Source organism: Myotis lucifugus, unplaced genomic scaffold (genome assembly GCF_000147115.1).
Source record: "Myotis lucifugus unplaced genomic scaffold, Myoluc2.0 scaffold_873, whole genome shotgun sequence".
NCBI lineage: Eukaryota > Metazoa > Chordata > Mammalia > Chiroptera > Vespertilionidae > Myotis > Myotis lucifugus.
The window spans coordinates 83,236-99,415 of record NW_005871921.1 but is presented as its reverse complement, the minus strand read 5'-3'; the positions used below and the strand labels follow the sequence as shown (position 1 = coordinate 99,415).

At 51.9% G+C, this 16,180-nt stretch overlaps 1 protein-coding gene across 1 annotated transcript in view; it reads right to left on the bottom strand.

The window, feature by feature from the left end:
- Positions 1-16,180, bottom strand: part of PLB1 (phospholipase B1) — a 112,792-nt gene that overhangs the window by 27,150 nt on the left and 69,462 nt on the right. The window contains exons 33-43 of the mRNA XM_023747426.1: positions 16,027-16,100; positions 11,506-11,549; positions 10,323-10,431; positions 8,945-8,996; positions 8,498-8,578; positions 7,911-7,976; positions 6,915-7,015; positions 5,774-5,855; positions 5,025-5,129; positions 3,655-3,750; positions 3,081-3,152 (exon numbers count right to left, since the gene is read on the bottom strand). Of these exons, the coding sequence (XP_023603194.1) occupies positions 3,081-3,152; positions 3,655-3,750; positions 5,025-5,129; positions 5,774-5,855; positions 6,915-7,015; positions 7,911-7,976; positions 8,498-8,578; positions 8,945-8,996; positions 10,323-10,431; positions 11,506-11,549; positions 16,027-16,100 (882 nt within the window). The remainder of the gene's footprint in view (positions 1-3,080; positions 3,153-3,654; positions 3,751-5,024; positions 5,130-5,773; positions 5,856-6,914; positions 7,016-7,910; positions 7,977-8,497; positions 8,579-8,944; positions 8,997-10,322; positions 10,432-11,505; positions 11,550-16,026; positions 16,101-16,180) is intronic.

Genomic DNA, 16,180 nt, shown 5'->3' with positions numbered 1-16,180 from the left:
GGGAGAGGGTGGTTGGGAGGATGGTGGTGGTGGGAATGGAAAGCAGGGGCAGGTGGGAGGGGCAGGGAAGACTCCTCTCGGGTAGGGTTCCTGCCGGAGGTTCCGTGCCTGTAGAATGGTGGCAACCACAACAGTGACAGAAATAGGAAAGCCCTAGGGAGCACAGCGTTTGGGAAGACAGATGTTTAGCTCCCATTTTAACACTCCATATGCAAAAATTAGCTTTTGAATGAGAGCTTGTTGAGTTTGAGGTGATGGTGAGGTCAGGGCGGGATCAGGAGGTTTAGAAGGCCAAAGCATTCAGAAGGTAACAGTGTCCCCCATCTGTCATTCAAAATAGAAACACCATGAAACAGTACGCGTAATGGAATCCAACAAACCTCCGCTTTTTCAAAAATAAAAGACTGGATGTGATATCGCTGGGAATCATTTTGGTTTCTCTTTCTCTGCCTCTCTCTGTGCATCTCTCTGGTTTCCCTGCGTAGCTGATACCCTGACCATCCCTTTAGGCTGCCGTCGGAGTAACCTGACAGCATATGGAGCATCCAAGGGGAAACAGCTCTCAAGGGTTAGACACACAGAGGGGAGTTTGGGAAAGAAAGAAATGAAGACACAGACTGGGGCGTCTCATGCAAAGAAAGTTAACAGGAAGCCCTGGAAATGGACAAATCTCGGAGTGAGGGGATGGGGAGAGAGAGATGAGAGAATAGGGCTGAGACACAGTTGGAGAACATCCACACTTTCAAGGCTGGAAGAAGAGAAGAGGGACATTAAAAGAGACAAGCGCCTTGGCTGGATGGCTCAGTTGGTTAGTGTGTCATTCCCAAAAGCCAAGGTTGCGGGTTCGATCCCTGGTCAGGGCACATGTAAGAATCAACCAATGAATACATAAATAAAGGTAACAAGTCAATATCCCCCCATCTCTCTCTAAAAAAATTCAATAAATGAAAATTTTAAAAGAGATAAGAAGGGGCAACAACTAGAAAACAGAGCAATGGGTGCTTTCGCATCCAGGAAACTCATGGAGGAGAGAGTTAACCGTCAAATGCTTAGAGAGAGCAGGATGAGTAAGAGCTTAGAAAGGACTGGGATGGTCTTCAGCTGCTTTCTTCCAAGCCCGAGGAGCCACCGCCAGCTTCCTGAGTTAGGGAAGGAGAGGGCAGAGAGGCGATGCAGGCCGGAAGGGGCCCATAGTCACAGTCCACACAGTGGCTATTGAAAAGCTGGCTGTGAAATCATTTGTGCAACCCGAAAGTCCATTAGAAATCCATGGAGTGTTAAGGGCCCGACCTGGCCGGGCAGAATGCACTTGCAGTTGCCTGGGGCAGGGGAGGGAGCAGGGAGAGTCTGAGAAAGCTCCCCATTGCTCGCATCCCTCCCGGCTGGGTCCTGCCTGTCGCCTCTATGTTTAGACACAGCTAGGACTAAAATACGTGCTGCCTGGCCCGTCAGCTCACACCGAGATGCTGGTGGACTTTATATAGCTCCCAGGCACACGGGAGGGAGCAGATGGGACCTGAGGAACACAGCATGCTACATTGCCTGGTGCGGTGAAATGGGGCTAGCTGACAGATGGAGCCTTTGGGAATGGGCCCTGGGGTTGCCTGGCAACCGCTTCTTCCAGGCTGGGCTTTTAGGGCTCCAGGAGGTTGGATTTGCTCTCCTCTGCTCACCCAGGCCCAGCCAGGCTCTGCCCAGGAGGAGGAGCAGAGCCCACCGGGGCTTGAGTGTTGGTGGAGCGGCACCCTGTCGGGGCTCCTTGCCTGGTCTGGGTGGGGCAGAGAGTGGCAGAGGTCCCCTTGAGGCCCATGGTGACCCAGTGCCGAGGCTCCAACCTGGTACTTGACAAATGTTTGTGGGGAGGAAGAGCCATGACAGACCCCTGGAAGGGGCTGTTATTACTTGTACTATTTAATGGAAGGTTGAATGGGCAGAGTGGACATCCGTGGCTGATGCTCAGTGTGACCATATGGGTGGTAATAATATTGAAACATTGCTCTGAGTCCCCAAGTACCCCACTACAGAGCTGGCCTGGCTCCTCCCCTAGGACCCCTGGGCCATGCTCAGGACTTAGCATTAAACCATTTACACCTGGCACAGCAGGGTCCTCTGGGCCTCCCAGCCTTCTGGCCAGCAGCTGGCCTCTGAGTGGAGGCATCCATGGTGCACTGCTTGTGACATCATTGGACTATCTCCTTTGCTCCAAGAACCAGACCCAGCAACCGAGCCCTCTGCTGCCACTGCCCTCACTTCCGCATTCCTTCTTCCCACTTCCTGATGGCACAGAGGCTGAGCCTGGGCTGCAGACAGGGTGTGGGGGTCCCGGGAGGGCTGCCACCCTCTCGGGAGCCCTGGCAGACACATGGGGGAGCTGCAGGGCCATTCCCTGTCCTGCCTGGAGGGTGAGAGCTGGTGATGCAGCCGACCCTGGAGGGAACCGCAGCGTCCCAGATTGGGTCAGGCCCCTCTGCTTCTATGGCCGCTGAGGGCTCTCGGGCCTCGGCCTTATTTGGTTAAAAAGTCATGAGACAGGACCTAGCAGGGAGAGCTGAAGGCAGTGGGAACATGAACTTGCCCCTACCCAAGCCCCAAGATCAGGTTGAACAACCACATACATTTCCTCCTTAAAAGGAGCCGAGTCCTCACCCGAGCCCTCACAAAGGCCACTGCGACTTGCCCTGCTCCACACAGCTCCCTGGCTGTTTTCTTGACCCCCTTTCTGCTGGGAACTCCCAATTCAGGCCCTATAACCACTAACCACAACTTCTGACCTGCTGGCTTCTCCTTGGCCTCCACCTGCAGTCTGACTTTCCTCTCTGCCCCACGAACCTTGTCATCCTTCTGGCTTCTTGACTCCCCTGCTCAAGAATCCACCTTCCCCACCCTCATCCTCAACCCAAAGAAACACGTGCTTCTCCCCTTTCCATTCTCATCTGCTTTCTTCCGTCCTCCCAAGTCCATCTGCTTCCAGCTGATGGGCAGACGGGCAGGGAGGAAGCTGGGGAGGAGCATGAAGGGGGGAGGGCGAGGTCAGCGCTCTGGGCTGCTGGAGAGGAATGCAGCAGGTCCCCCCTCATTACCTGTGTGGGGCAGGAGAGGGGCATATCTGCTGTCAGGTCCAGGGTATCCGTTTTCCTTCCTAGTGGTTCGAGCTGTTTGGGGAAGGAGAGAGAGACACAGGTGTACTCATTTGTTTACACGGAAATGAACATCTCCCTGCGTGGGAAAGCTTTGGCTTCCACTCCTGGCTCTGCCACTTGCCAGCGGTGTGATATTGGGCATGTCTCTGAGCTTCTCTAGGATTCAACTTCCTCGTACATTCATGATACAGCAGGGCTGTTGAGAAGCCTTAATGAGGCAACATGGCGTAAACTGCCCAGCCTAGTGCCCGGCACATAGAAGATGTTGAATATCCATGAGGGTTCTGCTTTGCAATCATGTAAAAGCCCCTCAGAAGCACAGAGGAGAAGGTGTGGCTTCTCCTGGGGTCTTCAGGACTCTGTATTTTCAAGTCCATAGACATGTACAGCTGTGCCAGCCACTGCTCCTCTATACCTTGCTGGCCAAGGGAGGCCAAGAACTAGCTCCAATCTAGGGGGGCTGGTGCTTTGCTCTAGACTAGAACCCCAGAGAAACGGGGACACCTCACTTTACCATATTGGCCCAAAGGGCTCTGGAGAGCTGGGAGTGGAATTTCTGACTTGGGTGGATGCAGTCGGGGGCGAAGAAAGACATATCCAAGCGCCCATCCTGGAGGAGAGAAACAGACTTCCTCAAGATCCTGCTGGCCCAGAGGGTGGAGAGGGAGCCACAGCTGACTGGTCTGACCCCTGATTGACCCCTCAACACCCTTCTCACCTGGGGGTGCTCCGAGCCACTGGGCAGGGCCTGATCACCTCAAGAGGGAGATCAGAGCAATCCCACAGATCAGTAGCCTTGGGTGACCCCAAACCCCATTGTCCTTCTGGCCCCACAATTTCCCTTATTTAACAAAAAAAAGTATCATATTTGTTTTTAGGCAAATTGGTGTGATGCCCTAGCCCAGTGGTTGGCAGACTCATTAGTTAACAGAGCCAAATATCAACAGTACAACGATTGAAATTTCTTTTGAGAGCCAAATTTTTTAAACTTAAACTATATAGGTAGGTACATTGTTATTAACTTAATTAGGGTCCTCCTAAGGCTTAGGAAGAGCCACACTCAAGGGGCCAAAGAGCTGCATGTGGCTCACGAACCGCGGTTTGCCGACCACGGCCCTAGCCCATGCCATGCTTGGGGGAATGAGATCTAGTCCCTAAGGAAGTCTTGACCAGCCAGCTGGGAAAGGCTACTTCCCAGCCATTGACCAGATGGTCCCGGTGGACTTGGTGGGGAGAATGGGGCCCACCCTCAGGGCAGGTCTGGGCAAAGCCAATACCAGGGCAGTGTGCCAGCTTCCGCTTTCTTGAGGCACTCAAGGTTGCTCAAAGCTCCCTCCAATTAGGTGAAGCCCTTAGGTTGGATACCCAGGTGGACAGAAGCAAGTCCCCACCCGGGTCCACTCACAGCTCTTCTGCTCAGAGTGGGAGTGTCAGGTGCAAAGCAAGCCAGGGGTGGAAACTGAATACCCAGAGCCCTCCTTTATGAGTTTAGTGCCATGTGTATGTGGCAGAAAGGGAGTATTCTGGAGCCGGACATGCTCACGGGGGCCGTGTCCTGTATTTTCTATATGATTTTAGGAAGGCTACTTCACATCTCTGAGCCTCGGCTATAGGGGGATAATAAAACTCATCTCAAAAGGTACTTGTGGCAAGCACAGGGCCTGGCACATAGTAAATGCTCAATAAAACTGAGGCTGCTTTCCCACATCAGGCTGGTTCTGAGAATGCAGCTCAGCTGTTGCAGGAGGCCACTCTCACCAGACCTGCACCTGGAGAGCTGCCCGTGTCTTTCCCACTTTATTCACTCTCGTGGAAGCACGTGGCATTTCTGCCTTGAATTTCCTCTTCCCTCCGGGAGCCCCATGGGGAAGGGCAGGGACGTACCTCCAGGACGGGGAGCCTGGTGTTGTGGAAGAAGGGCTGCAGCACCACAGAGAAGTCCTCCCGCGTGTCGTAGCGGCCTGACTCCACCAGCTCAAGCATGCTGCTCTGGGGACACACCCATGGGTGCCTTCAGCACAGGCCCTAGGTGGCCCAAGAGCCCACGGGGGCAAGGGTGGGCAGAGCTCCACCTCCCTGGGAAATGGGGGTGGTGGTGCTGCCTCAGCCCTTCCCTTGAGCTGAGCAGGCAAACACATTTGATTGCAAAGCTCTTTCCAGAGAATTGGAAACAGGTTGGGCCACCTTTTTGTTTTGCTTCTAAGTGAACTGCAAGCTCTGAAGGGCCAGGCAGAAAGTCCCACAAGGAATAGAAGCCTGGGAAGAGTCTCCAAAGAGCCCCCAGGCTGGGGACCTGCAGCCGCTCCACCTGTTGAGGAGGTGAGGGGGCAGCTGGGCCCCCAGGTGCAGGGGAGTGGGAGGGGGTCCCATGGGGCATCCAAGACTTTTGTCCTCCACAGGCCAAGCGTTGGGCCATGGGGCTTTGTCACCTAGACGCCTTTGGACCGACTCCAACCAGGTGCCTGAGACGCCTCAGCCAGGTGGGGCGGAGGAAGGGGCCTCGATGGTGAAGTCCCCCTCAAACCCTGAACAGCTCTTCTCTCCCCTGTGTGCCTCCCTCCCCTCGGGGGCTCTGGGCTGGTGTGTTCAGTGAGTGTGGGGACAGCACACCACATGGTGCCTTCTTGTCTCACCTGGTAGGCTCTGGTGATGGCTTCCAACTTGGCCAGCTCCGGGGAGTTCTCCCGAGGGGTCAGCACGCAGTTACACAAAACGCTGCACAGAAAGGGAGGCAGGAGGGCCCGGAGCCGGGGCTCTGGTCAGGGGCGGGTTCCGCTGCACCAGCAGCTCACTGAGCCCGGGCTTAGGAGCCCCTGTGCCTGAGGCTCTGATGCAGGTGCTGAGGGGTGGGTTTCAGGCCTGACCCAGAGACTGGATAAGGTCCCAAGGGTACATGGATGAGCACCTTCTTGTATGAATAGAGCCCAAGTAGTGCTCTGCAGGCGCTGGGCCGGAAGCAAATGGATTTAGGCAATGACAGTGCAAGGTTTAATTTTTATAAATAAAATATGCATCCTTTGGTATTGGGCCTCCCATGCTCAGGCCCTCAGATACCTTCTTAGCTGGCACTAGTGCCCAATGTGTCATTTATTTTGTCATGAATTATTTCATGCCCATAAAATGCACTTCATGTTATCAGCCCAGATGGCGTGGCTCAGTGGTTGAGTGTTGACCTATAAACCAGGACGTCATGGTTCGATTCCCGGTCAGGGCACATGCCTGGGCTGTGGGCTCAATCCCCAGTGGGTGGGGGAGGGGGGCCATGCAGGAGGCAGCTGATCAATGATTCTCTCTCATCACTGATGTTTCTACTCTCTCTCTCCCTCTCCCTTCCTTTCTGAAATCAATTTTTAAAAAAGAGAGAGATACTATCTCTAAAGCACTCAGGACAGTGCCTAGTTCACAGTAAGTTCTGTACAAGTACTTGTTACATAAATAAGTGAACATATAAGGTATCTTCTGCTTCAGTTTCACCATCCCATGCTGTCCCCCCACAGGCTGGGGCACCCCGTCTCTCAAGCACTAGCCTTTGCCCCAGCTGGCCTCTCCCCTGGGGTGCCCCCATATCACAGACACCCTGCTGACACCCTGAGGTTGGATAAGGGGTGTGTCATGGCTCCAACCTCCCAAAAAGGGGTGGTCCTGGCACAAAGCCCCCTTTACAGACTTGGGCACATGAACAGACCAAGTCACAAAGACCCAAAGGAGTTACCGCTGCATGAGCCAGACCAGGGGTGAGCGCGCCTGCAGCCGAGGGCAGCCAGCACTGCCTACCTGGCCTGCTGCACTGGGCACTTGTCTGGGTTTCCCAGGAACACCTGCCGCATGACACTGGGGCTCATGAAGTCCACAAGGTTGACCAGGGCCCTGGGCACCTGAGAACAAGGCCGGGAGTAAGAGAGGGGCTCCAGGGGCTCCTCCCTCCAGCTGCTGAGTGGAGTTTGGGGAAGCACCTACACTGGGCTTTCACCTGGGATCCTGCCGGCCATGCGCCCACATGGCTGCAGTGTGAAGGCGCCCCCTGGGATGGGATGAGGTGGCAGACCCGTCTAAATGCTGCGAGTTCAGCTCCGTTCAGCCATCAGTTAGTGAACCCAAATCTGTCAGCTTTAGTGGGAGAGGTACCTTTGACCATTTCTCTCTAGCCCAGTGGTTCTCTGGGTTGCACATTAGAATCACCTGGGAATCTTTTTAAAATCCTGATTTCTGGGCCTCATCCTTCGGAAATTCTGTTTCTTTGTTATGGGGTGGGGCCACAACATTAGTAACAAAGAAACAGAATTTCCGGAGGATGAGGCCCCGAAATCAGGATTTTAAAAAGATTCCCAGGTGATTCTAAGGTGCAGCCAAGGTTGAGAACCACTGCTCTGGCCCAACCTGGACTAACTCTGCTGAGCAGGTCTGGACTCAGCCACCTGAGAACTGCCTGGTGGTCAGGGTGGCTTGCCTCCACCGGGGGTAGGGACAGAGCACATTGCTGGGCACTGGACCAGGGAAGGGCCTATTCTGGACACACTGTGTGGCCCAGAATTCAGTGACCAGCCTGGGAGTCACCCAGCTGCTGCCCCCAGGGAATGTCCCAGGTACAGGTTGGGGGGACAATTAGCACCCACACTGCCTTCCCTTGTCAAGCTGAGATCCTTCTGGGCTGATTCCAAATGCAATGAGGCTTCCCTGTGCGCCGGCCCCCGGCTCTAGAAAGGGAAGGAGCCTGCACCTTCTTTCCCGCATCCACCTTCGCCCCCTCCGTGCCTGAGCCGTGCCACCCACCTCTCTATGCAGGGTGTCCAAGGCATTGCGGAGACGGTCAAAAAAGTTGGCTGCAGAATAGAGAGTCTGGGAAGAGACAGGAGGGAGAGGAGGAGCTGGTTAAGAGGAGAGGGCTGGGGGGGGGTGAAGGCCCCCCTCGGCTCCAGCCCCAAGGACTTGTTCTCCCTCTGGCCTCCAGCTGTCACCAGCTCATCGTCGTCGGAATCTGAGATGAGCAGTCGCTGTTATCAAAGATGAGCCAGCAGAAGGCTGGAACCTTCAGCCAGAGCTTGCGTTCAGGGGCAGAAATAGAGAGTCCTCCTTCTAACTGCTTGGGGGTTCCAGTCTTTTTCTTTCTGAATTCTCAGAAATTGAAAGGGGGGGGCGGGGTAGAAGCACCATCGATCTGCCACCTGCTACCCTCACACGACCTGGGACATGGAGGTGCAGCCAGAAACCCGAGGGTCATGGGGTAAGGAGTGTGCCCGTGCACACACACAGGTGTGGTTGTGCAACCTGAGGGTCAATTCTAGGGACCGTCCTCCAAGAGGAGCTCCCAAGCCTACAGGTCGAAGTCAGGAGCCATGAGCAGGCCCGGCCCCCGTTACCGAATCTGTGCAGTAGTCACATAAGTCACTGCCTCCAATCAGCACCGTGATGACCTTCCAGTCCTCATGGAAATTTACTCTCTGCACAGAGGGAGGAAAATGCTTGATGATTTCCAACAAACAAATGCAAAACACCACAGCGCTAAGACTTCCTTGTCCACTTGAAATAATAAAACCAGAATCGCAGAGCTGAAGGGATTTTAGGTGTTTATTTATAGGTCCCAGAATCTTAGCATCAGGAGGGACGTTCAAGGTCATGGTGATCAGCCACAAACCTCTCCCCATTGACACGATCTCCTCTGAAGGGTGTCCAACGAGGGCCACCCTACCGCTGCTTGAATGCCTCTAGTGACAGGGGGCTCACTGTTTTCATAGCAGACCAGTCCGTTTGGGGACTTTTGTGGGTTAGGAAATTAGTGTTTAAAAGTAACCCTAAGTCGGACTCACGTGATCATCTTTCATCCGCTGCACCAGAGTCTGGACTTGGCTTGTAAGTTCCCTGAAAAGGAGAGGAAATGGGTCCTGTTCAGGAACAGTGCCTGGGTTTTCCCTCCTGAAGGGCCTCTCCTGGAGGTTCCCAGGGCAGGAGCCCCACTGTGTGAGCTGGCAGAGGCCCCGCGGCTCAGGGACAGGAGCTCCTTGCCTGTTCTGGAGAGTTATCACAACCAATAACCCTTTGAAAAGCCAATGGAGTGTTTGTCCTAAAGCGGTAGTCAAAGGAACTGCCAATTCTGATTGTTACTCATCATCTCCTTTCTAGAACCACCGTGCAAAGCGCCTTTTAGGATTCCATGCTAGGAAACAACGTGTCGCCTTTGAAGGACTGGTTGAGCTCCTGAAATGAGATCTTTGGAGCTTTGGCATGCTTGCTCTTTCTGCCCTGGCTGCCGGGAAGCTCGCAGTGTGATGCTCAGGCCCAGGAACTATAAAATGCTCCTCCTGACGAGTGGTTTCCTCTCCCCCAGTGGCTGTGGTTTTTCTCTTAAGTGTACGTTATTTTAAAAAATAAACTTATCTAAATGCTTTTAGAAATAAAAGGAGAATAAATCACACTGCACACCGGTGCGGGCTTATAATTTACGAAAGGACTGGATCCCGGGCATCCCGAGCTCCCACGAGTTCAGGGCCCTATGGGATGGATCCACAGCACCGTGATCTCCTGGGACCTGGCGGTGGGTCCGTCTGTCCCTATTCCCATAACCCAGGCTCAGGAAACAGGTCCGGGGCTGTGCCCATCAACCCGAGGGCATGGGCGTCAGTAAGAAGATGGCGGTGTGACAAAAGCGCAGCCGCCGGGGCCGAAACAAGGGAACCCAGGTACCTCCTTGGGAGATGGTCCTGGGAGGCTGAGCACTTCTGCTTCTGCTGCCTCCGGCTTCTCAACGGCTCTTCCTGTCAGCTCTGCAGCGGCTAGTGACAGGCCATGACTTGTTGCCCCGAGGCCTCCGAGGAAGGAGGCTCTGGCTTGCCCATCCCTTTGCTTGGCTCCCCTTTGGGGGAACTGCCACTGGTCAGGCTTTGGGGAGAGTGAGCCTCTCTAGCGCCATCACGCCATGGGGAGTTTAAAACGTTGGCTAAGGCTGGTCAGTTAGTCCAATGACGAGAACATGCTGCACAGGAGTAAGGTCATGGGGTCAGCCCTCGGAGCATGGGACCTGCCCCAGCTCCAGCCTCTCTAGGAGTCACAGGGCGGCCAGGGAAGGGAGCGCTGAGAGCCTCCCAAGTCCCTGCTGCATGTGCATAAATGCCCCCTTTGCACACGCAGGGCAGTATTACCCTGAAAGGGGGTGCCTCCCACAACCCCCCGTCCCCCCCAAATGCGTACTCAGCCTTTGCGCCCGGAACAGCCTGATTGAGGAACGCGTTGGTGTCATTGGCATCGCCTGTGCCCAGTGCGTAGCCTGTGAGATATCTGTTGAACTTCCGAAGGATATCTGCAAGAAGAGGGGGAGAATGGGGCACGGAGCTTAGGATGGAAGGCCAGGGGTCTCCTCCGGTCTAGGGCTGCGCTACCACTCTCACACAGCCCGGGGAGAGGACAGGATGGGCCAAGACAGCAAGGGCCTCCCAGCTCTCTCGCTCTCTTTTTCTTTTCTTTACAATTCCCAGAGAATCTTCACTGTCCCATTTGCTTGTCTCCTCACAGTCTGGGCCAGTTGGAGAAACGGAGGCTCAGAATGTTTGGTGACTTGCCTTTGGTCACTTGGCAGACACATAGAAAGGACAGGGCTTGACCCCACGTCTCTGGGCTTCAAAGACAGTGTTTATTCCACCCCCGCAAGCCACCTGTCCACATGCCTCTCCTCTCATTTCTTTATTTTTTACAGAATATTAATTCAGTGTTTGGTTATGCATAGATTATCTCCATTTAAAATTTAATACATGCCTCACTTATACAGCCTTTTTCTGTCCCAGGTGCTTTGAAGCAACAGAGGCATTCGTTAGGAATGCAGAAGGCAGAGCTGAGAAAGGAGCAATGGCACCCTAACCGGTTTGGCTCAGTGGATAGAGCGTTGGCCTGCAGACTGATTGGTCCCGGGTTCGATTCGGTCAAGGGCATGTGCCTTGGTTGCAGGCACATCACCAGTAGGAGGTGTGCAGGAGGCAGCTGATCGATGTTTCTCTCTCATCGATGTTACTAACTCTCTATCCCTCTCCCTTCCTCTCTGTAAAAAATCAATAAAATATATATATATATAAAGGAGCAATGGCAGCACAAGTTAACAGCATCATTGCTGTTCCGCAGAGAGCTCTGTTAGATCAGGCAGGTTCGTGGAGTTCCATATAATGTGTCTAAAAACGATCATAATTCATTTATGTTGGCCAGAGAATGACCCTTACCCAGACAGGACTCTCATTGTATTTACTTGTCAACAAGCCCCTCCTCCCAGGTCAATAGCAGTCAAAGGAAGACGCTACTTCCTCCTTTCTTAGCTGAGAAGCATCTCAAGAAACCCAAGGGTCAGATTCAAGGAGTGGACAGACTCAAGCCCCTGGTGGATACTTACTCGGCAAGGTGGTCACGGTCTCCAGGGAGCCGTCTCCTCCTGAACTGTAGGGAGTAAGCCAGTGAGATCACATCAGTACATAGGTTTGTTTGTTTGTTCTTAGCATGCATGCCATCAGATGTGCCAGACCCACCCTCTCTTTGTGTTTGAGGGATTCTGAGCAAATCTGAATTCCCCAATGGGTTGGTTCCCCCCAAATCCAGGATTTGAAGGCAAAAGAGAGCTATTTCTTCTCTCCAACAAATCAAGAGGGAGAGAACTTAGCTGAGTATCTACTATGTGTCCAGCCAGGAACTCGACTCTCTGCATTAGTTATCTCACATCTCCCAAAGCTTATGAGGTAGATGCCACTATTTCCATTTTACAGAATAGGAAGCTGAGGTTCCCTAACTTTCTAACAGCTACTAAAACCCATAAGGGTAACAAAAACCAGCTTGAGCTGGAAACCTTTAGAAAATGGATAAACTCCTTTCTGTCTAGTGTGGAGGTCAATCTCATGGCCTTTCTACCCCAGTCTAATTTCATCTCATCTAAGTTTCCTGGCCTTCAATCCAACCCTAAGACACACTCAAAATTTCCTTTCCTTTCCTGCATTAAAATTGAATATACGTGGGAAGGAGAGAAGTATACCTATTTTAACAAAGTCCAATGGTCAAATGTACTGCATTTACTGTTATTTTTTTCCTGCACTTCCCTCCTCAATCCCAGCCTTAGTCTAGACCACTGGTCGGCAAACTCATTAGTCAACAGAGCCAAATATCAACAGTACAACGATTGAAATTTCTTTTGAGAGCCAAATTTTTTAAACTTAAACTATATAGGTAGGTACATTGTTATTAACTTAATTAGGGTCCTCCTAAGGCTTAGGAAGAGCCACACTCAAGGGGCCAAAGAGCTGCATGTGGCTCGAGAGCCACAGTTTGCCGACCAGGGGTCTAGACCAATAGATCATGAAAACACAGTGTTAACATCCAGCCCACCAGGACAGGCTTCCAGAGCACAGGCCATGAGTCAAAATCATGGCTGTCCTTTACTCAAGGAACGCTTGGAATGAAGTTGTCTCTTTCATACCAGGGTGGTCAAGGGCTTACTTAAGCCAAATGCTCAGCCGTCCCTGGTGGTGGAGAGAGAGGAGCCAGGTGAGCCCTGCCCTTCCACCTCACTCAGGTCTTTCTCTCCCACCTCCCAAAAATGTCTGAACCTAACATGGCCGGTGGTTGGGCATTTGTATGAGCTTCTGATTCTTTGCCAATTCTGCACCAAGCTGTGCTTTAGCTGCTTCTGATGCTTCTTTCTTTGAACTAAAAGCACTAAATCAGAATACTCCACACTTACAAGAAAACGATAAATCATGCACTTTCTCTAATCACTGTGTTCTCACTCTGCTTCTTTTTTTCCTTCAGTAAACATGGAAACATAAACAGAGACATACATAAACACACAGGTCAAGTACTTCCTACTATAAAAGGTATCTTTGTTCTAAAGTAAGTGTTGTAGCTGATCAAGACCAATAGGCTACGGAAATCTCTCTCTCTGAGCCCATTTTAGAGTGAACATTTCCAGGAGGAAAGAGAGAATTATACGAATAAATATGGAACGGAAGTTTAAGCCCTCATTTTGGTCAGAACGATGTGAAACATGAACGAAAACGGATCCACATGAACAGCTAGTCTACAGGAGAACTGCAGACTCATGTAATTGGTATTACACCATGAGCTCAATATTACACCATGAGCTCAGCGGCTGGGCTTGCTCCTCTGCTGCCAGCACAGTGCAGGGAAACGCAGGGTAGATGCTCGGTAACACTGGCCGAGGGAGTTTCAGTAATGTGAGGCTGAACTCATCAACAAGACAAAGAAATGCATTTTCTGGTAAGTAAATTTTATTTTGGTCCTTTGAATGGTGTCCAACAAGCAAACTGAATTCAACAGAAGAAAAGGCAATGCTCTAAAGACCTCTGGCCTGCCACACCGTGAAGCTATGATTCTCACAGTTCGGGGCCTCAGAAATATTCTCAGCCAAACCTCTTGCTCATGGCCACCCACCTCCCCAAAATTCTGAGTCTACTTCTCCCCTGTCCAACTCCATGAGGCCCACCCTGTCCACTTCCCTTAGAGGAAGAGTCTCGAGTTGCATTTTAAATTTTCCTAGGATCATTCACTGTCTAGTATTTCCAATCTGGGAGCATTATTGACTTCAGGGAATTGCTTTTCTCAGATTAGTCTAGTACAGAGATCTTTAACTTTTATTCACCTTATGGCGCACATAAGCTAATTACTAAAATTCTTCGGCACACCGAAAAATATAATTTTGGCCGATCTGACAAAAAATAATTTTACATTTGATTCATTCACAGTGATGACTGGCAATCTAACGGAAAAGAAGTCAGTCCCCCTGACGAAATAGTCAGGTATTGCATGTTTTAAAATTTCTGTGGCAAACCAGGTAAAAATCGCTGGGCTAGTATGTGGACAGTTTCCAGGGGATGCTAATAGGTATACAAACAAAGAAAGCATTCGGGGGTTAAGGAAGCACTGGATTAAATAGATACAATTTTTTAAAATTTTCTTCATTGTAGATAATCTCAGAGCCTTTAATATGCTAACATGCATGTGAATTCCCCCGAGGAAGGATATAGTAGGTATTGTTTCCCCCAAAATACAAAGCATTTTTCCCTCTTCAGGAACGTGGCTGGGGCTAGTGTTCCCTGGAACACACTTTGGGGAACAGTCTATATATTCCACCATGTGTCAAGCTGTCTCTCAGACTGACCCAGAGCTTCATCTTTAACACATGGGGATCTTGGGGCAGGTATTTGAAACATTTAGAACAAGCAAAGGGTTTAAAGGGCTAGCAGCCCTTGAATAGATGAGGCCTTGGAATGAGAACTCCAAGACAAACATGAGTTCCTACTGGATCTCACTTGTAGGAAGAATCGACACAATGGCCACTTGTTCCTCCTGCTGCAGAGAGGAACGTTTAGCAGAAGATGGCCTGTGTGTATCTGACTCTCAGAACCTGTCCAGTCGAACGGTTTGTAAAATTGGGCGGATCACCTCCCTTCCCCGACTGCACGCCAGGCCCAGCGTCTCCATCACCGGGGGCGGGCGCATCTATTTTCTGTTTCCCACGCTGGGATGTGAGGCCATGGCCTCCGTTGGCTAAGACTAAATGCAGCCGCCACAGCCTCCGACTTTTTCCGGGTTGGAATAAGCTCGGCTTCCTTCCTCTCCCTCGGGTGTTTCTGCTTCTTGCAGCCTCAGTAACATTCGGGGCACAGGGGTCTGGAGGGGAGGCTCGGCTTTGCTCCGATACAGCCTGCTAGTGACCGCTTACCTGGCCGAGGTATGTGGGAACCCGGGGGACATCAGGGCTGGGAGGCGATTCCCTCAGCTCCCAGGGTGATGTTCTCATGCTACCCACGCCCTGGATCCTCTCTGTGGGTGGCTACAGGCTGAGTGGGGACACCTCTCTCACCTGGCAAACCTGTCTCTCTGAGACTGTCTTCAGGGTTGACCAGAGAACTGTCACAGCCCTAAGCACCCCAGTGTTCCCTCTCACTTTCTCAGAAGAAGCGAATCATTTGAATTCACTGTGAAGGAAAGGGAGGAGGAGGCAAGCCCATCGCGGGGCCACCCAGCTTCTCGTTAGCACTCTGCCCCCTCGTGGCTGGCTTTGTTCTAGGTGCTCTGAATCCTGAGCTAATCGCCAATGACTGTGCAGCGTGCTTCAGTGCGAACTTTATTAGGAAAGAAGCTTAAGAATACCCACATCTAACCGCTCCCCTGCTCTTCTACTTCTGTGGCTGGAAAGTTCTCTCTCTCCCTTTCCGCCTGCCTAATTGCTAATCTGTCAAGACACGACTGGGGTCCCACCTTCTCTGGGAAGCCAGGTTGGTATTCCCCCTTCTGCATCCCTGTGGCACTCGGCCACCTCCTATTCCTACAGAGCACTTGCCGGATGAGCATACGCATTTGCCTGTGTTCCCCATACAGCCCCCTCATTCCACGTGTGTTGGCTGTGATTTTGTCTTGGTCGTTTCCTCCCGAAGTGTAGTGCATTGTGGAGTTTTCTGTATAGGTGTGTACATACACGTACAGGCAGAGGTGCGACTACAGACCGACACGAATGGATACATATAGACAGTAAACAGAGACGTGGTGCACATAGACACGCAAACAGGTGGGTGAAGATCAGAGAGCTGGTGTTTTTCGGGTGCATTTCATGTTGGATTTGCTGAGCCAGGAGTCTGATAAGGACCCTGGTTTGCTTTTTCTGCACAATTTAAAAAAAAAAGAAAAAGAAAGGTCACCAACAATCAAAGATCTCTCTTCTCACCGCATGGTCACATTTGGCAGACATACATAGAGGTTTTTCTTCTGAAAGCCCCTTCCAGACCTGGTCCCAGCTCTTTGGTATTTATATATTTACAGGAGACAGACACCACCTCCTCCCCCGCCCCCCCACCCCCCAATCTCTGGGAGTGAACATGGGATGGGAGGGGGTCAGGGTTAACATTACCTATATGACAGCCCCCGATACTGGGTGGTGACATCAGGAAGGTCGTCTGGTTTGGAGCCAATTCCATTGCCAGCCTTAGGAAACACACAAACATCCAGGAAGATCAGCAAGTGAGAGAGTGCGGAGGCTGCGGGTGTGCAGGTGGTTCCCAGCC